Here is a 24,933-nt window from a genome sequence, read left to right as displayed (position 1 = left end):
TGTGGGTGCTATTAGTAATACTATGATATATATATCTGATGAGGGTGTTATTAGTAATACTATGATATAAATCTGATGTGGGTGTTATTAGTAATACTATGATGATATAAATCTGATGTGGGTGTTATTAGTAATACTATGATGATATATATCTGATGTGGGTGTTATTAGTAATACTATGATGATATATATCTGATGTGGGTGTTATTAGTAATACTATGATGATATAAATCTGATGTGGGTGCTATTAGTAATACTATGATGATATAAATCTGATGTGGGTGCTATTAGTAATACTATGATGATATAAATCTGATGTGGGTGCTATTAGTAATACTATGATGATATATATCTGATGTGGGTGCTATTAGTAATACTATGATATATATATATCTGATGTGGGTGCTATTAGTAATACTATGATATAAATCTGATGTGGGTGCTATTAGTAATACTATGATGATATAAATCTGATGTGGTGCCTTTATGCATCGACAAAGTTGGTGTCTGTTTCATGCCGTAGGGGTTCCCAAACTTTTCAGGCCGGGGCCCAGAAAATAAGGCGTCAGAGAGCCGCGGCCCAATGCACATCGTCTGGCCTCTTTTTTTTTTTTTTTTTGCCAGGCGACCGATTTTTTAAGCCAAATATCACTTCAATCCTATTAAGTTAGTTCAAGTTAGTTATTCATTTATATGTGCTATTTATGAGAGGGCTAACTTGTTGCAAAATAATAATGATAATAATAATAGCCTCATTAAAATACTATTGTTGCTTCGGTTGTTTTCAGCGTTTTATGTGCATAATCTGTTATTTAGTTTGAAATGTTCGTTGAAATAAGTAGATTTTTCGTTTTTGTTTATTTATTAAGTTAATATAAAACCATATAGTCACATTTTAGAATACAATAGAATAGAATTTTAGAATACAACTAGAAACACTGTCCTGGCCTGCTTCTAAGTTCAGTGACCTGACAAAAAAAATTAAAATTAAAAAAAAAAGAAAAAAAATCTCGCGGCCCATCCGTGGCTGCTCGCGGCCCACCTTTGGGTCGCGACCCCGACTTTGGGAACCACTCTACGGAGCAGCAGCCCCAGATGTCATGTCCACAACACAGCCATGGATTTTCTCTCAAGAGTCCCTGGGGCAACACATGTATGTGAATTCTTAAATTGGGTGGCATTCCCCTTTAATTTCTTCTTTTACGGACCTAGATCTCACCTGCTAACGAGTATAAGAACAGTATCCATCAAAGAGTGGATTATATGGCTGGATAAACGTGTAGACTGGTGGATTATATGGCTGATAAACGTGTTCTTTCATCCAACTAATGTTAGCTAGCTAGCTTAGCTGGTTGGCGACAGCTAGGTTTGCACTTGCTAACATTAGCTTAACATGGATTTAGCAACGGTATCAACGGATTCGTCGTCATCTCTAGTTTCATATGATACCATTGTTTTCTCTAGCAGCGTAAAGACTTGTGCCTGCTAAACCCGGCAAAAGACTGTAGCAGCGGCGGTCCAATATCGAAAATTCAATATCCCCCGAATATAAAAAAAGAAAAAAAATGATATATGCCCAAAATATCGGCAAACCGATATATCCGTCGAAACACGCCGCTCACCTCGTGCAGGCCCCTCTGCTCGATCTCGTTGACGCAGTGGACCACCAGAGGGGGGATCATGGGAGACGTGACGGGGACGTAGTCTGCCAGCGTACCCTGGGTGGCGGAGACAAAGTGAGAAATGGGACCACAGCGCTGAAACGAAGACACCATTAAGAACAAATCATCATGTCTGGTTGTACGGGAGGATCAGCGGCACAACAACCGTACTGCCCTACGAGTGTCCCACATCAAATCTGTCACTAAATCAACCTTTTCTCACCTCAAACTAAGACTCTGGCCCTCACTTAGACTCGGTGGCTGAAAAACCCTCATCCACGCCTGCATCATCTCCCACTTGGACTACTGTAATGGAGTCCTATCCGGGGTGACCCACAAAGCCCTGGATAGGCTCCAGTACGTTCAGAACTCTGCCACCAGGGTTCTCACCCGCACCAAACCCTGACAGCACATCACCCCCACCCTCAAACAACTTCACTGGCTTCCTGTAAAATCCCCACCTTCAAAACTCTCCTGCCGACATAAATCCCTACACACCACCGGCCCTCAATACCTATCCGACCTTCTCCACACCTACACCCCGTCCCGGAATCTCCGCTCCTCTGACACAGGCTTACTTACCATCCCACAAGCCAGGTTGGACCTTCGGGGACAGGGCTTTTAGTGTGGCTGCCCCCACCCTCTGGAACTCCCTCCCCATGGACATCCGCAATGCTAATTCTCTTGTCCAGTTTTGATGAAGACCTATCTCTTCACCCAGGCCTATGGTCTCTGATGCTCCAGAGTATCCTATTAATTCTGTTTTATTCCATTTAGTTTTGATCTGGTATTTTGTTTTTGGTCACCGTTATCCTCTCCCCTCCGCCTTTTTATTGTAAAGCGCCTATTATGAAAGGTGCTATATAAATTCAAGCCATTATTATTATTATTATTATTATTAACTGCACTATAACTGTACAAATACTAGTGAAAGAAACATTTACCTCCGAGGTCCCTACTCTTGTCCCACCAAAAAGGCATCGTTGATACAGAGGTAGACGTTACTGTACATCATTTAGCTGATGCTTTTATCCAAATCGACTTACGGATTGTGAACAAGCCAGCAGGAGTGGTACAACTCTGGCAACTAAGGGTCAGTGGCGTTATTCGTCAAATAGTGTCAAACTTGAGTTACACTCTAAGTGCATAGTAGTAGTATAGATCTACATTTACATTTAGCTGAGGCTTTTACTCAGAGACTTACAACTTCTGTACGACAAGTCAGCAGGAAGGGTTCAACAGCTGAGTAACAATGATCATCAAACAGTGTTGAAACTTGAGTGCTGCAGTATTGAGTGCATAGACATAAAACATATTAGTATAGTAGGAGTATATATCTAGATATAACATGACCGGTAGTAGTATAAAGATACTAACATAGTGGTAAAGTACATGGTAGTAAAAGACAGTAAGAAGGGTCGATTTTTTAACAGGTGTTCTTAGTCGACGGCAGAAAATTGGGCATGTTTTGCCTGTCCTGACTGTGGTGGTTTCAGCTGTCCTGACTGTGGTGGTTTCAGCTGTCCTGACTGTGGTGGTTTCAGCTGTCCTGACTGTGGTGGTTTCGGCTGTCCTGACTGTGGTGGTTTCGACTGTCCTGACTGTGGTGGTTTCGGCTGTCCTGACTGATGGTTTCGGCTGTCTGTCCTGACTGTGGTGGTTTCAGCCATCCTGACTGTGGTGATTTCAGCCATCCTGACTGTGGTTGTTTCAGCTGTCCTGACTGTGGTGGTTTCAGCTGTCCTGACTGTGATGGTTTCAGCTGTTTTGACTGTGATGGTTTCAGCTGTTTTGACTGTGATGGTTTCGGCTGTCCTGACTGTGATGGTTTCGGCTGTCCTGAATGTGGTGGTTTCAGCTGTCTGTCCTGACTGTGATGGTTTCAGCTGTCCTGACTGTGGTGGTTTCAGCTGTCCTGACTGTGGTGGTTTCAGCTGTTTTGACTGTGGTGGTTTCAGCTGTCCTGACTGTGGTGGTTTCAGCTGTTTTGACTGTGATGGTTTCGGCTGTCCTGAATGTGGTGGTTTCAGCTGTCTGTCCTGACTGTGATGGTTTCAGCTGTCCTGACTGTGGTGGTTTCAGCTGTCCTGACTGTGGTGGTTTCAGCTGTCCTGACTGTGGTGGTTTCAGCTGTTTTGACTGTGGTGGTTTCAGCTGTCCTGACTGTGGTGGTTTCAGCTGTTTTGATTGTGATGGTTTCAGCTGTCCTGACTGTGGTGGTTTCAGCTGTCCTGACTGTGGTGGTTTCAGATGTCCTGACTGTGATGGTTTCAGCTGTCCTGACTGTGGTGGTTTCAGCTGTCCTGACTGTGGTGGTTTCAGCTGTCCTGACTGTGATGGTTTCAGCTGTCCTGACTGTGATGGTTTCAGCTGTCCTGACTGTGGTGGTTTCAGATGTCCTGACTGTGGTGGTTTCAGATGTCCTGACTGTGGTGGTTTCAGCTGTCCTGACTGTGGTGGTTTCAGCTGTCCTGACTGTGGTGGTTTCAGCTGTCTGTCCTGTCTGTGGTGGTTTCAGCTGTCCTGACTGTGATGGTTTCGGCTGTCCTGACTGTGGTGGTTTCAGCTGTCCTGACTGTGGTGGTTTCAGCTGTCCTGACTGTGGTGGTTTCAGCTGTCCTGACTGTGATGGTTTCAGCTGTCCTGACTGTGGTGGTTTCAGCTCTCCTGACTGTGGTGGTTTCAGCTCTCCTGACTGTGGTGGTTTCAGCTGTCTGTCCTGATTGTGGTGGTTTCAGCTCTCCTGACTGTGGTGGTTTCAGCCATCCTGACTGTGGTGGTTTCAGCTGTCCTGACTGTGGTGGTGTGACGTACCTGGGTACGTGGGTTGGTCATTACCATTATTACTGTATTTATGACACCTTCTGAACATCAGGTTAGTATATTTAATGTGTTATGTTTTGTATGTGATGTGTGTGTGTGAACATGAGAGCTAATGATGTCTCTTTTCTCTCCCTGTCAGGTGCTGCCCATTCCTACTGAAGAGTGCTGATTGCCTAATGAATGACAGCTGATGGCAATCACATCAGGAGGGATGGGTAGCCAAATACCTGACAGCACACACACGTCTGGGCGCCTCATTCTCAGTCAATTGCTCAGTCTTTGAGTAGAGTGAGGTTGCCATTGTGCTTTACATGTTTGTGGGAGATATATATATTGTTGGCCACCTTGGATTCATCCTACACTGTGAGCGGCATGGGTAGAGTGGTGTTTCTTTGTTTAAGGAGGTGAGCTTGTACGTTAAGTATATATATGTAGATCTTGTTGGCCTTCCTAGATTCATCCTAAACCGTGAGCTGTACGGTTAGAGTGGTGGTTCATCCTACACTCCAGAGATAGGGGGTAGATTGGTGTTCATCCTAAACTGGAGCGGCATGGTTAGAGTGGTGTTTCTTTGTTTGTCCAGACTTGTCTATTATTATACTTCCCTTGTTTGTTCTCCCCTTATACCTCTCCCTGTTTGTTAATTGTTGTGGGTTGTTTTTTCCCTTTGTGGCCGATCTAACCATCAGTGGAGGTTTAAATTCCTACCCGGCATAATAAATATCATTTACAAATTTTGGAACAACGTCTTGTGTTTGTTATTACCTACCTGCCCGGGACTATTTTGGAAACAATTACTGAGAGAGGCTGTTTCTGTTCATGTACAGCCTGCTCCAGACACCATTCGGTGCGGTCGTTAGACCTTCGTACATGACAGGTGGTTTCAGCCGTCCCGACTGTGGTGGTTTCAGCTGTCCTGACTGTGGTGGTTTCAGCCATCCTGACTGTGGTGGTTTCAGCTGTCCTGACTGTGGTGGTTTCAGCCGTCCTGACTGTGGTGGTTTCAGCTGTCCTGACTGTGATGGTTTCAGCTGTCCTGACTGTGGTGGTTTCAGCTGTCCTGACTGTGGTGGTTTCAGCTGTCCTGACTGTGGTGGTTTCAGCCGTCCTGACTGTGGTGGTTTCAGCTGTCCTGACTGTGGTGGGAAAGTTTGTTCCACCATCGTGGAGCGAGGACCGAGAATAGCCTGCTTCTCTTTGATGACCCCCCAGGAGCACGAGTATATTCAACAGTTTACACGTTTGTGCCAACGATACCTCTTAGTGTAACCGTAAATAAACATTTTTCTCCGTTTCACTACTTGCGCAGCCGTCTACCTTCGTGGGACAGACGGCACACTGTAAACGTCCAGTTATGGGGCGGCTGGGTAGCGCAGCGGACTAAGCGCTCGACTACCACCGCAGAGACTCTGGGATCTAATCCAGCTGTCAGCGGTACCTCCGGCTTGGTCAGTCGTCCCTACTAACACAATTGGCAGTGTTTTAGCGGGTGGGAAGCCAGTGGGGTATGTGTCCTGGTCGTTGTAAACAGCGACTCCTACTGGTCGGTCGGGGCGCCTGTTCAGCAGGGAAGGGATCTGGGGGAGATAGTGATCCTCCTCCAATGAGAGTCCTCGCTGTCAGGTGAAAAGAAGCGGCTGGCTGGCTCCACATGTATCGGAGGAAAGCATGTGGTAGTCTTCTCCCTCCCCAGGCCGACAGTAGGGGGCAAAAGCGACAACGACCAGGAAGGGAATTGGCATAACGACAAAATTGGGATGGGAGAAAAATACGAAAAAATAGGGGGAGAAAGAATAGATTAAAAAAAAACGTCCCGTTATGTACCTCTCCGATCTTGACAGGCGTGCCCCCCGCGTTGGGGATGCAGGGCAGGGGGCAGCGCTCGCGGCACTCTGGGTGAGAGACCACTCTGCAGTCGCGGCAGTTCAGGGAGATCTTCCCGAACTTGATCTTCTTGCCACAGGGAACGCAGGATTGCGGCTTGATGACCTGCAGGGGGGGGGGGGGGGGGGGGGGGGAGAGACAGGACAGGATCCGCAGAGAACACACACACCGATCAGCAGAGCACACACACGACTCAGCCCCGCCCCCTCCAGACCACCCCTAGCTGAAACTCAGCACCCCCCCCCCTCCAGACCACCCCCTAGCTGAAACTAAGCCCCTCCTCCAGACCACCCCCTAGCTGAAACTCAGCCCCCCCTCCATACCACCCCCTAGCTGAAACTCAGCCCCTCCTCCATACCACCCCCTAGCTGAAACTAAGCCCCTCCTCCAGACCACCCCCTAGCTGAAACTCAGCCCCCCCTCCATACCACCCCCTAGCTGAAACTCAGCCCCTCCTCCAGACCACCCCCTAGCTGAAACTCAGCCCCTCCTCCAGACCACCCCCTAGCTGAAACTCAGCCCCCCCTCCATACCACCCCCTAGCTGAAACTCAGCCCCTCCTCCAGACCACCCCCTAGCTGAAACTAAGCCCCTCCTCCAGACCACCCCCTAGCTGAAACTCAGCCCCCCCTCCAGACCACCCCCTAGCTGAAACTAAGCCCCTCCTCCAGACCACCCCCTAGCTGAAACTCAGCCCCCCCTCCAGACCACCCCCTAGCTGAAACTCAGCCCCTCCTCCAGACCACCCCCTAGCTGAAACTCAGCCCCTCCTCCAGACCACCCCCTAGCTGAAACTCAGCCCCCCCCCCTCCAGACCACCCCCTAGCTGAAACTCAGCCCCTCCTCCAGACCACCCCCTAGCTGAAACTCAGCCCCCCCCCCCTCCAGACCACCCCCTAGCTGAAACTCAGCCCCCCCTCCAGACCACCCCCTAGCTGAAACTCAGCCCCTCCTCCAGACCACCCCCTAGCTGAAACTCAGCCCCTCCTCCAGACCACCCCCTAGCTGAAACTCAGCCCCCCCCCCTCCAGACCACCCCCTAGCTGAAACTCAGCCCCCCCCCCTCCAGACCACCCCCTCAGCAGGAAGAGCTCTTCTTCCGCGCTTCATCCGATCTACAACTCAAAACAACCTCTTCTTCTGAACCGAACGACGAGTCTTACAGTTTTGGAGACGAACTCGTGAAGGCGAACGCCCCCGTTGGTGTGAGGGGTGCTGGGCTCGGCCCTCGGCTCCTTGGCCGGTCTGCTGGGCTGTTTGAACACATCCTCGGACGTCACAGACTCAGAGTCCCACTCCATGGTGCCTGAACAGGAGAGAGAGAGAGAGAGAGAGAGAGAGAGAGAGAGAGAGAGAGAGAGAGAACAATGGTTTAGGCAATGAATTAGGGACAGTGCTTCCAGGGCTTCCTCTAAACCAGGGGTTCCCAAACTTTTCAGGCCGGGGCCCAGAAAATAAGGCGTCAGAGAGCCGCGGCCCAATGCACATCGTCTGGCTTTTTTTTTTTGCCAGGCGACCGATTTTTTAAGCCAAATATCACTTCAATCCTATTAAGTTAGTTCAAGTTAGTTATTCATTTATATGCGCTATTTATGAGAGGGCTAACTTGTTGCAAAATAATAATGATAATAATAGCCTCATTAAAATACTATTGTTGCTTCGGTTGTTTTCAGCGTTTTATGTGCATAATCTGTTATTTAGTTTGAAATGTTCGTTGAAATAAGTAGATTTTTCGTTTTTGTTTATTTATTAAGTTAATATAAAACCATATAGTCACATTTTAGAATACAATAGAATAGAATTTTAGAATACAACTAGAAACACTGTCCTGGCCTGCTTCTAAGTTCAGTGGCCTGACAAAAAAAAATAATAAAAAATAAAAAATAAAAACAATATATATATATATATATATATTTTTTTTTTTAATCATCTCGCGGCCCACCCGTGGCTGCTCGCGGCCCACCTTTGGGTCGCGACCCCGACTTTGGGAACCACTGCTCTAAACAACGGTATCGGGGCGCAGCGCCACTAGACAACGCGCCAACCCCACCACGTGTTTAAAAAGAAGAAGAAAAGATTTATCTTATTTTTACAGCAAAAGCTTGGGGCCATCTTGGAAACGGACGCAGCATTGTCTAATATGAGAGAATGAAAAAATACCCTCAAATCAAGCATCCTACTCCAGACGCCAGATTAGAGTACAGCACACACAGTACACACCACTCGATTTCCACTGGTAAAATGAAATCTCAGAGCACTACAAATACACAGATCAACTCATTACAAAGTAAGTACATGGCGTCATAACTGCTACAGAGACGAGGGTATTACACTGCGTGGGCGGCAGCAGAGCAGATCTCTCTCTCTCTCTCTCACCGGTCTTTCTCTTGCTGCGAGTCCAGTAGGGAACCGTCTCGATGGTGGACACCGCCTCCACTGGTCCCCCGTCAGCGGGCACCGTGACGATGGTTTTAGCCACAAGGGACTCATTGGGCTAAAACAACAGAAAAACAATTAGACAAAACTATGCTTCCCCCCCCCCCATGGTAGTCGTAGTAATAGTAGCAGTAGTAGTAATAATGATAATATTAGCAGTAATAATAGTAGTAGTAATAGTAGCGGTGGTGGTGGTAGTAGTAACAGTAGTAGTAGTAGCAGCAGTAATAGAAGTGGTGGTAGCAGTAGTAGTAATAATAATAATATTAGCAGTAATAATAGTAGCGGTGGTGGTAGTAGTAACAGTAGTAGTAGTAGCAGCAGTAATAGAAGTGGTGGTAGCAGTAGTAGTAATAATAATAATATTAGCAGTAATAATAGTAGTAGTAATAGTAGTAGTAGTAATAATAGCAACAGTAGTAGTTTAAGTTTTATTCAGTCATCACACACAATATGCACAAACATACCAGACTGTCAACGGTCTAAAATTAAGACTTCAAAACAAAAACTACAATTATTCACACTTGTAACCCTCAAAGACCCATTACAACCCCCCCCCCCCCAAACTTACAAAAAAACTCAAATATTTGCTCTATATTGAAAAGAAACGTTGCACAGTCCGGGAGTTACTTTGCTTTAGCTCTGTACATTGTTTGCATTCTTTTATAATAAACCAAATCATTACATTTCACAACATGGAACTTTATAAACGGTGGATGTTTATGTGAAAAGGTATTTACCCCCTGATGTAAAGGTGTTTACCCCCTGATGTAAAGGTGTTTACCCCCTGGTGTAAAGGTATTTACCCCCTGATGTAAAGGTGTTTACCCCCTGGTGTAAAGGTATTTACCCCCTGATGTAAAGGTGTTTACCCCCTGGTGTAAAGGTATTTACCCCCTGATGTAAAGGTGTTTACCCCCTGGTGTAAAGGTATTTACCCCCTGATGTAAAGGTGTTTACCCCTGATGTAAAGGCGTTTACCCCCAGATGTAAAGGTGTTTACCCCCAGATGTAAAGGTGTTTACCCCCTGGTGTAAAGGTATTTACCCCCTGATGTAAAGGTGTTTACCCCCTGGTGTAAAGGTATTTACCCCCTGATGTAAAGGTGTTTACCCCTGATGTAAAGGCGTTTACCCCCTGATGTAAAGGTGTTTACCCCCAGATGTAAAGGTGTTTACCCCCTGGTGTAAAGGTATTTACCCCCTGATGTAAAGGTGTTTACCCCTGATGTAAAGGCGTTTACCCCCTGATGTAAAGGTGTTTACCCCCAGATGTAAAGGTATTTACCCCGAGATGTAAAGGTATTTACCCCCTGATGTACCTGGGGGGGAGGCAGAAAGGACAGCCCAAAGCCGTGTTGGATGGAGAAAAGTCGTAGATGGCCTATGCTCCATTGGGAGCGATGGGCCTAAGTAAGGCCCCGTCCACACGAGCGCTGGATTTAATGTAACCATGATTGTATGTGCGCAGTTGCACTGTTCGGGCACACACAACCGGGGTTTTGCTACACTGCAACCGCAGTCTTTGAAAACCGGAGTCCAGGGTGAAGTTTTGCGCACATCCCGGTTGCAGTGGGTGCGTGTGGGCATAGCAACCGAGGTTATTCCCAGTGTTTACAGCAGAGCTGTCACAATTATTTCCCATGTTCACGGCAGACTGTCGCAAACAATAGCAAGTTAGCTCATGTGTTGTCAAGTTATTGTTATAAGGAACACAGTCCAGACTGCATCCCCTTAACAATTGTTTGTATTGAGCTGTATTGTACCCATTATGCAATGTGTTAAATAACGTTTGCATCCATTCATTATACTAGCGTTAACGTTACCACATTATTACGTTAGCATGTAAGCTATATACTATACATAGAGACATTAGCATTTAGCTAACAACACCGGAGATCTTTTTGTGAGACTAAACTATCCGCTCTTGGTGGTAAATTGTGTTGCTGTTGGTTTTGTTTCATCAACAAATGAGAGGCAGAACACAGTGAATGTATCCTTTGTTTATTGCACTTTTATTGCAGTTTCTTTGCCGAAAAATATATGCTCCGTTGGCTAAATGACTAACGTGAGGTATTTAAAGATGGTGGCTGTGTTGTTTTTAAGCAGGAAGTGTAGTGAGCATTCAACCTTTTCTGATTGGTTGAAATGGCCTTCATGTCTGAACAACATCGCCGCCTACTGCTTTGGCATTGTACTACATGTATCGGTTGCTGGTTTTCCAGACGCCGTGAGTATGCGGTTATACGCGGTTATTCACCTGTGTGGACAGAGGTTTATTTTTTTCAAAACTTCGGTGTCATTAATACCCGTGATCGTGTGGACAGGGCCCAAGTAAAGGTATTTACCCCGGCTACAGCTTTTCCAGTGGAGCGAGATCTCTTGGAGGCGACAGGGGGGCCGTCGACATGATTTCTGGAGGGAGAGCGCTGGAATGGAGAGATCGACCAGTTCAAGTTCAATAGTGGGGCAGCTTAGCTGAAGAACTGTGCATTTTGTGATAAAAGCGTCAAACTTCGTACATTATGTAGCTTAATATATTTAGAAGGAATCTGGATATTGGGCCACTGCAAATTCACCCCCTAGTGGCCATGGCAGGCATCAACATTATTAGATCACTTTTACTTTTAAATTTCATATAAGCCATTATGGTAAGACAGAAGAGAATGTTACCTTTCTAGAGATACCAATATTATTATTCTAGTCCAAATAGAACCAGAGATGCCATTTTACATTATTGAATGTCACCAATGCATGTTGAAAAAACTAAGTTCCCAATACATTTTGAGACATTCAATATGTAAAATTGCAAATTTCGGGTTACAATAACATTGGTATCAGTGGAAAGGTAACACTATCCTCCGTCTTCTCGTAATGGCAGATATGAAATGTAGGGGTGCGACATCCCCCCTAAAAGTGATCCAATAACGTTGATGCCTGCCATGGCCACTAGGGCGTGAATTTGCAATGGCTCAATATCCAGATTTCTTCTAAATATAATAAGCTACATGTGGACCAATTACCAAATTAGGTGCTTTTATCACAAAATGGCAATGCACAATTCTGTTGGAAATTGGAGCTAAATTGCCCCACTACAAGGAGGTCTTTATTTGTCAAATACACAACAATACAGGGGCATTGCAGGTAATGACATGTTTGTGTTTCGAGCTCAGACTCAACAGTGCACAATTAAGAAACAATGAAATGAAATAAAATAGTAAATTATTTACAGAAAGTGTCTTGCGTATAAGTGTATGTATGTGCATGTTATGGTACAGTGCAGGGGGCGAGTGGGGTCAGAGATAATTTATGTATTTATGTTTTCAAGGGTCAAAACTCCCACGAAATGAGCCAGGATAAAAAATTAAAAAAACTCCCTGATATTTTAAGGAGGGCCGCTGGACGATGCGTTCACTTACCCTCTTCTGGCGCTTCTTGAGTCGTCGTACCGTCCGCACAGCAGAAGAGTCCCAATCCTACAACCCATTCACAGACACCAGACTCACCGTCAACAAACAGGAACGCACCACGAGCAGCACAATACGTTTTTCTTTTTAACCTTTAATTAACTCAGAGATTCAAATCTATTTTACAAGAGTGGCCTGGCCAAGAAAGACAGCAAAAACACATTAGTTTCAGACAAAAACAAACATTAAAACATTCAGACAAGTGAGCTCATGGTTTTAGACACAGTTCCAAGGAAAGAAAATACGCTCCGTCAATTAAAACATTTAGTTTCCTATGGTCTCAGATTCCATTGTCTTCATCATATGTTTGAATTAGGGCTGTCAGTTTATCGCGTTAATTAGAGTAATTAATTACACAGCAAATTATCCCGTTATGAAAATGTACTCAAAATTAATATACCGGTATATATAAAAAAATGTATAGTTCTTTTTTTAAGCTCATTCATTCCATAATAACGTAGAATAAACATGTACACATTTTTATTTTTTTGTGTTCTTGGTATCTGATTCTAGGGACATCTATGGATCTCATGGAATGCATTCCCAGTGTCAGAAATACTGTGTCTGTTACTAGGCTTGAGTCAATTGTAATGAACCAAATGAGAATATCAATTCAATTCTTTATTTTATTTTTGACTGTGAATAACACCATGCTAAAATTTACCAGACCTGAAAAATCTAAGCAAATGAATAAAGGGAAGATGATTAAACAGAAGGTTTTGTAGAAGATACAGTACTGAATTCTGCCATCCGGACACATGCAATTTGAAATATATGATTATAGAATATAAAATATCAGGCCTAAAATGGTTATGCGATTAAAATGCTATTAATTAGATTAATTAATTGAATTCATTTAGAGTGAATGTTTCCTGTAGTTTAAGCTCGTCTTGCAAGCCATTCCATGCAGGCGGAGCAGAAACCCCAAAAGCCTTCTTTCCAAGATCAGAATAAAAACGTGGGACCGTCCTTAACAAATGGTCCCGTAAGAACTTTGATTTGGAATCAGAAGGCAAAACAAGTAGCAAAAAATGTACCTAAAATGGCTTTGTAGATAAAAAAAACAATAATCGTTTCTTATCGATTCAGTGTGGATTCATGACGGAAATTCTGAATACAACCAGTTCCCAGAAGGGAAACAACTTACGAGAGAGTCGTCGGTTTTGTCGTAGCTGATGTCGGACAGGATGGAGCCAGACTCGTTGATGGTCGTCATTCTACAACGGAGAAGGGAAAGATTAACAATCGGCTTGTCTATATGAATTTATAATAAAACACAAAATACTTGAGCCCTAATGATCAGGATAAGTGCTCAGTGAAGGAACCCAACCCCATTGCCAAATGCTTTCACCGTCTACAACTGCCCTACACTGTAATCATAACTACCTACCTACCTCATATACCAGGGCTATTCAACTGGCGGCCCGCGGGCCAGATCCGGCCCGCGGGATGATTCTGACCGGCCCGCCAAAGATTACATGATAATAATAAAAAAAAAAAAAAAAAAAATTACTTTTTTCTTTTCGTGTCAACGTTAACACGCACAATTGAGCCAAAAGTCACTCAATTAATGACAGATTTCATTGATAAATTGAGGGAAAACTTTGCAAGTCAATTTGATGAATTTGACATGTCCAGAGAATTGATGCATTTTGTGAGCAACCCATTTGCCAATGTAGCTGCTATTTCCACAAAAGGACAAGAGTTCCTTGCATCACTTCACATTGATGAAGGTCTCCTGCAACTTGAAATAATTGACATGCAAGCATCATCTGCTCTGAAGCAGGCACTTGAGAATGAATCCACCACAACATTTTGGATAAAGTGTATTCATGTCAAGACATTCCCCAAAATAAAAACGCTGGCAATATCTGTGCTAACAATGTTTGGCTCAACATACACCTGTGAATCCAGTTTCTCTCACATGAATGCCATTAAAACAAGCAACCATGCCTCCTTGACAAATGAGCATTTGCATCACTGTTTGCGGGTAGCCCTCACTTCCTATGAACCCTCTTTCTCTGCCATTGCCCAGTCAAAGAAATGCAATCGCTCTCATTAGATGTGTGTATGTAGGCTAGGCCTGTCTGCCCCCCACCCCCCTGATGTTTGAGAGTTAAGAGTCGACAATAAGTGCTAATAAGATGCTGTGATTTGCTGTTGTTGCACAGACATGAAGCACTTTTTCATAAGCTCAGCTGCACTATAAATGTGTTTTTTTGTTCAAGTGTTGATGTTAGAATGTTCAGATGCACATCATGCACTTGTTTGTTTTTTATTTTATTTTTATATTGAAATGTTGAAGAGGAGATGTTGCAGTTGTTGCACAGTCATAAATTAAGCACTTTCTGCAGGAGATGTTGCAGATGTGGCACATAAATGAAGCACTTTTTTTTAAAAGTATACTACTTTTGCAATGTAGTTAAAGGGGAACTATCTTATAAATGGCCTTTTTCAGTGTTTAGCATTGTTTCCTAGCTATGTGGACTTATATTAATATGATCCATGTCTCTAATTCTCATATTGGCGCATTCTTCCAATTCTCCTCTCACAATATTCACCCTCACTGAACTGAGTCATCTGAAAATGTGCTGATTTGTGATGTCAGAGAGACACCGCTGCATGATAATCAGCTGAGTTTCCACACAGTTCCCACTGTGGTTGGAGCCCAGGCTCAAAACGGCTTAATATCTTGAGGTAGAAAAATGCTGTTTTTGAGTACTTGATTAGAAATACAAAACAATGAATTAAAATAAAAAAAAAAATTACAGAGGTGTTCCATAAACCCACAGGAATTGTGTAAAAGTGCCCAAATAGTTCCCCTTTAAATAAAAGTTGTGAAAATGTGGTTGCGTGTTGTGTCAAGTGTACATATATTCATAGCACGGGGAGGCGCCGTGGCAGTCCGGCCCCTGGCCCCTTGGGTTTCTGACAATGTGGCCCCCTGAACAATTTAGTTGAATAGCCCTGTCATATACTATAGTCTACCCAAATAACTCTGTATGATAGCATGTACAATAGTGCTGTATATACCATATATATACATTTATTGCATATATATGTGTCTGAATATACTTGTATATAATCCTCCTATATACTGTACCTACTTATACACCTGCATATAACTCTGTATGATAGCATGCACAATAATACTGTATATACACCAGATAATATATATATGTATTTATTCTTACTGTATATACGTATATCTATCCACATCTGTCTGTTGTGTACATACCTGCATAATGCTTTTTACATATGTGTAGATACTATATCTATACAATCGAGTAGATACTATATCTATACATATCCCTACCTACTCTTACTAGTTACACTGCTGGCCAGTATGACTTACTACTAGGGGTGTAACGGTACACAAAAACCACGGTTCGGTACGTACCTCGGTTTTGAAGTCAAGGTTCGGTACGGGTTTTCGGTACAGTGGGGGAAAGTTTGGCTTTCCATGTTCCACTCAGGGGTGATGTAGTGTGCAGTAACTAATTGTACTTGTAGGGCTGTCAACGAATATTCTATATTAAAATTAATAATTGATTTGTTTAATAAAAAATAAAAAAATAAATTATATTAGATTGTGAAAAAAACAGCCCCCGTGGGCGGTTGTTAGTGGTTAACATACCGTTGTATTCGTTCGGTACACAGCCGTACTGAACGGTTCGGTACGGATACGCGGACCTTTACACCCCTACTACTACCATAGTGTCTTTATACCTACATCACTGTAGATATTAATAAATACTACAACTCTGTACATACATCTGCATAACGGCCCCCAAAACGAGCCAACGTCAACAGACACAGACGTGCGAGTCATACCGCAGTCAGTGCGCTGGCATTTAAGCGGGAAAACAGTCTTATGAAAGATAGCTTTCAGAGTCAAAAGTTTCCCCAAGACCAGCGTAAACACGGCGGTGTAGTGGTTAACACTAGGGTTCGATTCCCGATTGGGGACCAGGTTGCCGCGTTGCCAGGTACGGTATCTCCTGGGCGTTTCTGTGTGGAGTTTGCATGTTCTCCAAGGGTTTCCCCTCCCGATAAGATAAACCCAATGGAAAAACATGCACAACAGATCGCTAACGCTGTGGCATCCCTGACGAAGACGGACAGGAGCACTTGTCTGCTCCCGGCTGCCCTTGTAGGGGGGGGGGGGGGGGGGGGGGGGGGGGTTGGGAAGTGCAGAGAACTTTTCATTCAGCGACTCAGTGCATGCGTGTTCCTAGTTAAGGCTCGTTTGTTGCAACTATTCATTACACACTGATGAAGGCCAGACGGTCGAAAACATTTTGTGCGTATTAAAATTGTGCGTATTAAAATAAAATAAATGTGACTTTTTTGTGACTTACTATTTTTGGACTATGCACCTGTCTGAGCGCAGTAGTTACCTTTTCTACTTCCAATTGTTCCTCGGCCAGCGCATGCATGCGTGTTAAAAAAAATCTGCATGCCAAATAAAGACTTGTTCTTCTTCTAGACACAGGAAGCAGGAGGTGCCTCTGCACTCCGTGGATGCTCACCTGCGGCTGGTGTTGAGGGCGGCCGGGGCCTGGGCGCGTGAGTTGAGGAAGGCCAGAGCTGAGCGCTGCTCGTCGTTCAGCTTGATGCTGCTGTTGGATCCGTCGCTCATCAGCAGGTCCCGCATCAACTGGATCTGCCGGTCCTGCGGGGGTCGGGAAAGACAACACGGAGGTCAGAGGTCGCTCTGCGGGAGTAAAGAGAGCTTGGAAGGTGGTGTAGAGAGAAATGTAATGTTCCCCCGTGGTAACACTTTCTTTTGGTCAACCTTCCTTCCAATTTGCTGCTCCCAGCAGTTGGAAGGAGATGCAAAAAGACTTTGAAAAAGGACAAATTGACCCCCCTCGCTACTTTTAACCCATTCTCCGCCATTGACGGATTAAGACGTCATTCCTCGCCATGCTTAATTTGCAAATGACGGATTACGCCGTCATCGAGATCAATATTTCATTTGTCATGGTATTCACATTTCACCCACAGAGTCATGACTGGTGCTGTAGATCTCCACTCAACTCTCCAGCGCTTCAATACCGCCACCTGGTGGCCGATCGGCAAGTTGCCAAACCGGAAGTGGGGCCGGACGTGCTTGGTGTCACCCCTATTCCGTCCGCCACTCGCTATCGCTCGCGGGACTCCATCTGGACACACTGGATAATCGATCCGTTGCCATAACTCGATAAACAACATTATTTGGACGTATATAGTATTATACAACCTGGAAATGGAGCGCATAGATCAACATCCCATAATAGCGATCTTTTTGCTCCAGTATCATCCCCCATCGCTACGAGGAAGCTGCGGTGAGTTTCAGCGTTTTTGATTATTATTATCCATACAAACTGCTATGATCTATATATCACCCATACGACATGAATCATTTAACGTCGGTCATTGCATTATAAACGCCCCCCCCCCCCCCCCCCCCTCCGGTCACCAGCAGATAATGAGTCATGACGTTTAGGACCTTGTACAATTGAAATTTTTAATCTGACGTCAATCGCTATCAAACTGCATTTGATGATCTAATATATGCAATATGCATAAATGGCTATAACTCACGTTCTATGAAATACTGCAGAAAACAATAAAAACATATTCATACTCTAGACCGTATTTTTGTATGAATGAAAAAGTATAACGTTCCCACATACTGAACGATAGATAATTGATGTTGAATGGGCCATAGTAATGTCAATTTAGCAATACAATTTAAAAAGTTATAGCCCTGCAAAGTAGGTGAACATCTCCATAGACAAATAGAGCTGGCAGAGGATGGTATAAGAAGGGTACAATGCCTGGCGAAGAATGGGTTAAGGACTCTATCGCAACTATCGCAGAGTTGTTTACACTCACCTGCAAATGTCACCCAGCCTTTTAACTGCAATTTGTCTGTTCTGCTTCATGTATTTACATACCATGTCATTTTATTTGGTTTATTTATTTGGTTTGATGTGTGTTTAATGATTTCTAGAGCTGTCAGTTTATTGCGTTAATTAGATTAATTAATTACACAGCAAATTATCACGCTATGAAAATTTACTCAAAATTAATTACAAAAAAAGTTTTTTTTAATCTCATTCATTCCATAAGAACGTAGAATACACATTTACACATTTTTTTTATTTTTAATATGGTCCATTTGCATGTTCTTGGTATCTGATTCTAGGGACATCTATGGATCTCAGGGAATGTATTCCCAGTGTCAGAAATACTGTGTCTGTTACTAGGCTTGAGTCAATTGTAATGAACCAAATGAGAATATCAATAAAAAAAAAAAAAAAAATATTTGACTGTGAATAACACCATGCTCAAATTGATCAGACCTGAAAAATCTAAGCAAATTAATAGATGGAAGATGATTAAACAGACGTTTTTTTTTTTTACTTTATTTTTTAGCGTTTATCGCTTTTCTGGTCAAGCATGACCGACAGAAACAGGTTGAAATGGGATGTAGAGCAGGGGAAGACACTCTGAGAAAATACGGCGGGTCCGGGAATCGAACTCGTGTACCCCAGATCCGTGACGAGCACGGTTTTCCCCGACGCAGAAATAGCGCCGAGATATGCGGTGAGCTACGGGAGCTCCCCCTAAACAGAAGGTTTTGTAGATACAGTACTGAATTCTGCCATCCGGACACATGCTATTTGAAATATGATTATAGAATATAGAATATCAGGCATAAAATGGTTATGCGATTAAAATGCGATTAATTACAAATCCTGTAATTAATTAGATACATTTTTTTAATCGCCTGACAGCACTAATTATTTCCCTTACCTCTGTGTGATGTATGCATAATCGGTCTCTTTTCCATTGTATTACATTTCTGTCCCCTTTCCCTGTCACCCTTCGAAAGGCCCTTTGTCTACACTCCAACAGCCATCACTGATATACAGTATCTGGTCAGTAACATGGGTCTCCCAGTCCCTCTGCAGTAAAGAGACCCATGTTACTGACCAAACACTCTAAAATCAGTGATGGCAGTCAGAATGTAGAGCTATGTAATACGCTCCCCCCTCCCATCACTCCACCGCCAAAGCACAACAAGAAAAATGATCTCTGACCCCACTCACCCAGCACACCATATCTTTCAGCTGCTGCCCTCCGGGAGACGCTACAGACCACCAAAACATCCCGCTTTAAAAACAGCTTCTTCCCCACTGCCATACGGACACTGAACTCCCTGTAGCAACCCCCCCCCTACCTCTGTTGCTATGGACATGGACAAAAACTGTGATATTGTGGTCTTTGTAATTATGTATTTATGTATTAACTGCATGTAGTATGTATGTATTGTAAGTGATGTTATATGTTCTATGTTGGAACAATGCTGTAACTGCACTGAAAACAAATTCCACCAGCCTGGCCTGGTGGTCATTAAATAATCTAATCTAATCTTTAACACATATTTTAACAAAATACCACCACTTACAGTACCTTTAAATAAAGGTTAAATAAAATAATAAATAAAAACATGTATGAAAAGGTCAATACGTGTCAATCAACATACCAGCTTCTCACAGTCGGCCTCTGCCTTTTGCCGCCGGCGAATCTCCACGTCCACCTGATTGCGCGCGTGTTTGAGTTTGACCTCCAGCGCTCCTCTCTCCATCTCCGCTTTGGTAAGGACCTCCTGGCAGCAGCCCAACTCCTGCTGCACCCGGTACCACCTCTTACGGCAGTCTTCAAAGTTCAGCGCCATCTGGATGAAGTCTTGAGAAAAAAAATTTAACATCGGATTTAAGCATCTTTACTGGGATCTACTTGAGTTTGAAGTTTTAAGAGGAACAGTGTTTTCGAACTTTATTATTTAAAGATGGTAAGTTAGAGTGTGTTCACTGATAGTTAGACAGTCGAGGTGGTGTAGTTCCTTGTGTCGTGGGCCTAACTTGACGGAACACCAGTGAAGGGAGGTGCCCACTTGATGACCCTGGTGATATCTCGCTCTCTCCACCCTCTCTCTCTCTCTTTCTGCCCCCCACCACTCTCTCTCTCTGCTGGCTCTTGCTGCTCATCTATCTACATATTGGGGGCCATGTGGTACCCGGAACCAGGTTTGTACCCCCCCCCCTCTCTCTCTCTCACACACTCACTCATTACATTATGATTAAGCTGACACTAAAGAACAAGTTCTGTACAACAAGTCAGCAGAAGGGGTACAAGTTACAACTCTGGCAGCTAAGGGTCAGCAACATTGTTGGTCAAACAGTGTCAAACTTGAGTGCATATTATTAGCATTAGTAGGTAATATAGGCAAGGTAGAGTCCTTAGTAGCAGAGTGCCTACTAGTAAAAGACAGTACAGAGGTTAGTATTTATTTTATTTACACATGACCTTTTTTTAATTGACCAGTATGAGTAGCATAGATATTTGGCAAGGCGATTGGGTTTCTTCATTGAGCGCTTAATAACCTTATCATTAGGGCACAAGTAGCCTATCTTGAGTTTTTATTATAATTTGTGATATCACATTCACACTCCTCCAAATGATTTAGATAACTTCACAACTGCAAATACACAGGCTGTCGAAAATAAATTCAAAACGGTCTTATATGGTTCTTCAGACAGTGCAAGGGTCCAATAATTCATATCCGTCATATATATAAGTTACAGAGTAGCTTAACCTTTTCACTGCCACACTACCAAACGGTTAACCCTTTGACTGCGACAATACACAGAAGGTTAACCCTTTCACTGCCACACAACAGCCGGTTAACCCTTTCACTGCCACACGACAGCCGGTTAACCCTTTCACTGCCACACTACCAAACGGTTAACCCTTTCACTGCGACAATACACATAAGGTTAGCCCTTTCACTGCCACACGACAAGCCGGTTAACCCTTTCACTCGTCGGTTGTGTGATAGTAAAGGGTTAACCTTCTGTCGTGTGGCAGTGAAAGGGTCAAAGCACCGGGCAGAGTACAGACAGAAACGTTACTCACGCGGCTCAATGCCCTCATTGAGGACGTTGACTTGTGACCTCAGATGATCAAATACACCATGCAAGTTCTGCACAGCAGTCTCCATGGTCTTCTGCAAAAAGTATAAACAAAGACAATTAATGGTGCGTTTGTCTATGTCTGGGTCTTTTTAATATGTCATGATGTGCTCTGTCCTTGTGTCCATGACTGTATTGTGTGACCTGTATCCCTATCGTATGTTCTATGTGCTTTTGTTGTGTTTTTATTCTAATGTTATTTTTATCTTGATTTTATTCTGTTTAACCCTTTTTCACACAGGATTTTAGCCTGTACCTTCTGGCAGGGGGACTGCCAATGGAAATTAGCCTTTTGGGCAAAAATGTGTTACATCTGTAAAATGGTTTATTAATGTACACCGTCCCCCTTGATCAAATAAAGTAAACCTAAACTAACCTAACCGTCACACAACAATAAAGCAAGTCGGGGTGTAATTAAATGCCCATTTTTTGCCAGCAAGCATCGAGCAACAATTAAGTTACAAAGAGTTTGATTGATAACTGTATTAACAGATTGCAGAATGGGTACAGTACACAGTACAGCTCAATACACACAATTGTTAAGGGGATGCAGACTAGAGAAAGACTTTCGTCTTGTTAACATCAGGGTCCCCCATTTTCAATTAATCATAACATAAATTACAGTTAACGAAACACCGGAAACCAGCGATAACATCGTTAAGCTATCTTATTAGCAAAGTAAACATGGTAGTAGTTAACTAACATAAGTTATATTCAACAAACGTTACGCCAAATGTTATTACATTTTTAGCAGACTTTCATTGTTATTGTACGAATCTCAAAACAGGTCCCCAGACTAATAACGTCGAACTAGCGTGATGGAAAAAAAGAGGAAATGACCGGTAGTTGATCACGTTACCGTTTCAGTTCAGTCCAGATATGATGAAGCTTCTGCCGAATAATAATAAAATATTAAAACGAAATTATCTCCTCCTTTCCCCCTTCCCAGTACTAGTAGTTAGTAGTAGTGTGATGATGAATCACTAGTTTGTTTTGTCCGGTGGTTCAGCTCCTGAAGTCACACACTGCTGCCGTTCGAGCGCGTTGCATTTCAAATCTGCCCGCTAGCCAATGGGAACCGCCGGATCTCTAGCGCTACCCGGTGGTAGGAAGTGGTATTTACCTATATACATTAGTAGCCTATTATTAATATTAGGCAAATTATTGATTGATTGATTGATTGAAATTTGTATTACAGTTTTTCTCAACTGCTTTGGTGCATTTCTCTGATCAGAATTAAAGTTCTCATAACTGTTAGTTCAACCTCCACAACATTTAGTCATTTGTGAACGTCATAGTAGCAGTTTCTCATTCCTCCGAACAAATTGCAAATGCTTTTGGACATGCATCAATTGCTTTCATACAATTCTCTGCTGTTTTATAACATTATCATTTGCTTATGTCATGTCAGTCAAAATTAACTATACTTATGACTGCTGAATAGTCATTCCCTATAAAACTAATAGTCCTCATTTCATTGCTTGAGTCATTATACAAATATGTTGAACTAGTTGTCCAAATCTGTCTAGCTAATTTTATACATTTCTTTATAATTTTCTCAGAAAATGTCTCCCAAATTTAACAATTTATCTCAGGTGAACCTCAGCTTTCACTGAAGAGGAAGAGTGTGTGAACTGTGAAGCATTAGTTGTAACCAATGATAAGCCACTTCTCCACAGTCACTCAGAGCTGAATCCCTCAGTTGACAAGCATATGAACCGAGCAGGACATAGTGTGTACCATTTTGACAATACTGTGACACAGAAATGGAAGGTCAGCATCGTGGAAGAGGGGCGAGGATGCAGGGAGGAAGGCTCAATTCGGCTCAAACAAGGGACTAAACACGTTTCGCAATTATGCCACATCAATGTGGAATGCCTGTGAAGTGTCATTTCACATTCTCTCTCTCTTTGTGAAGTCAGGATTTCTGTTTACAGTAAGACAGGGCACCCGTTCATCTGGCCTGATAAGGTTGTCAAGGTCGCCTGCTAGAAGCCCCTTTTGGAGCCTCCCAGAGTTCTAAGAATGCATCGAAGAAGGCATCTCTATTTGACTGTGTTATAACACATTACACTTTTGCTTTTTGTCACTTTTACTCTGACAGACCTGTGATATGCACTCTGACAGACTAAAAGTCCGTCCGTACGGGCGTACTGTATATATATATTTTCTTCTCCAATAAACCTGTGTTCATTTAACGTGAGTATTCCGGCTGTCTTTTAGCTCCTGTTTCATTATTTCAGAATACCTGGTTTGCGGTGTGACGCTGTTTTGGACTGCCCGTGGAGAACCTGTGGTGGTTTGCACGCTCATAAGGCCAATCTCTTGTCTCTGTATTTTACTTAAGCATCCCTGGAGACGTCAAAATCCACCACACGCCCTACCCAAAGCTGTAAAGGAATGTGAATCACTACCCACTTTCAAAAACACTCTCAAAGAACACCTACGGGAGACTGAAATTCGAAACTGGCCCCTGCAAATGTCCTAACCCAACCCCCTCCAATGTACAGTAAATTACCAAGTATGGCTTTGTCAATATTCCAATGTACAGTGTACAGTGTCCCACCCCCCACCCCACCCACCCAACCACCTCCAATGTATTGTTCCCCCCCCCCACCCTACCCAACCCCACCCCACCTACCCAACCTCCTCCAATGTACAGTTTCTATGTCAAATGTACTCTCTTTTCTGGACTCTTTTTGTATCACAAACAGTACTGTATTTGCAAATCTGGTACGTCATAAATGTATAGATGTAGCAGTACTGTCTATCTGTATGTCGTGTATGTCATATATGTTATGATGAATTGAAAATGGGGGACCCTGATGTAAACAAGACGAAAGTCTTTCTCTGGTCTGCATCCCCTTAACAATTGTATGTATTGAGCTGTACTGTACTGTACCCATTCTGCAATCTGTTAATAAAGTTTTCAATGAATTCAATCAATCAATCAATCAATCAATTCAATCAATCAATCAATTCAATCAATCAATTCAATCAATCAATCACAAAACAGGGGAAGAGGAAGAAGAAGCCAAGTACATAGGCAGATTCCTGATGAAATTAGGGCTACAATTGTGGACCGAGAAATGAAATGTGCATGAAACAATTGTACAATGTGCCATTTGACCGGAACAGCGACAGAGTGAAGGAGACCCGTCACCAGTATGTACAGGTAAAACATTTACTGTATGTGTTCTATGCATACTCTAATGTTCAGTGCTGTAAACTGGTTACTTTGTGTAGTGCCATGCAGTACACGTACATGACAGTTCATACTGTACAATATGTTGTCCAAAATGCATTATGTTACACAGGAAAAGTTTTTATAGTTTTTCTCTCTCTCTCCTCTGGGATAAAGCGTGTACTGGAGCTGGATGCCAGGGAATCGCTGCACACATTCATATACGTTGATGAGGCGGGTTTCAATCTGGCAAAAGGTAGAAGGCGTGGAAGGAATCGCATTGGACAGAGAGCAACAATTGATGTCCCAGGCCAAGAAACGGCGTCCTCACCCATATACCCCGCCTTGGTCCATATACAACACACAACATCTGCTGACTTTTTTTATACACTCTTTACAGGGACATAATCCCTGAGAATAAGAGGGGTCTAAGTGGAGACCATCTGAACA

At 43.3% G+C, this 24,933-nt stretch overlaps 1 protein-coding gene across 2 annotated transcripts in view; it reads right to left on the bottom strand.

Moving 5' to 3' along the window:
• The window catches only part of racgap1 (Rac GTPase activating protein 1), a 52,663-nt gene extending 30,347 nt beyond the window's left edge, over nucleotides 1-22,316 (bottom strand). Inside the window, exons 1-11 of one of the 2 annotated variants that reach the window (XM_084333960.1) lie at nucleotides 22,140-22,316; nucleotides 21,244-21,334; nucleotides 19,811-20,013; nucleotides 16,803-16,945; nucleotides 13,418-13,487; nucleotides 12,223-12,279; nucleotides 11,152-11,232; nucleotides 8,745-8,862; nucleotides 7,532-7,674; nucleotides 6,309-6,473; nucleotides 1,623-1,718 (exon numbers count right to left, since the gene is read on the bottom strand). In XM_084333960.1, coding sequence (XP_084190086.1) covers nucleotides 1,623-1,718; nucleotides 6,309-6,473; nucleotides 7,532-7,674; nucleotides 8,745-8,862; nucleotides 11,152-11,232; nucleotides 12,223-12,279; nucleotides 13,418-13,487; nucleotides 16,803-16,945; nucleotides 19,811-20,013; nucleotides 21,244-21,328 — 1,161 coding nt within the window. In that variant the 5' untranslated portion in view covers nucleotides 21,329-21,334; nucleotides 22,140-22,316. The remainder of the gene's footprint in view (nucleotides 1-1,622; nucleotides 1,719-6,308; nucleotides 6,474-7,531; nucleotides 7,675-8,744; nucleotides 8,863-11,151; nucleotides 11,233-12,222; nucleotides 12,280-13,417; nucleotides 13,488-16,802; nucleotides 16,946-19,810; nucleotides 20,014-21,243; nucleotides 21,335-22,139) is intronic. The other variant, XM_084333959.1, reaches the window with a different exon arrangement.
• Between the last annotated feature and the right edge of the window lie 2,617 nt (nucleotides 22,317-24,933).

This window comes from Notolepis coatsorum, assembly GCF_963971535.1.
Source record: "Notolepis coatsorum genome assembly, chromosome: 17".
Classification (NCBI taxonomy): Eukaryota; Metazoa; Chordata; class Actinopteri; order Aulopiformes; family Paralepididae; genus Notolepis; species Notolepis coatsorum.
The sequence above is the reverse complement of the archived record's forward strand: the minus strand, read 5'-3'. Positions and strand labels throughout refer to the sequence as shown.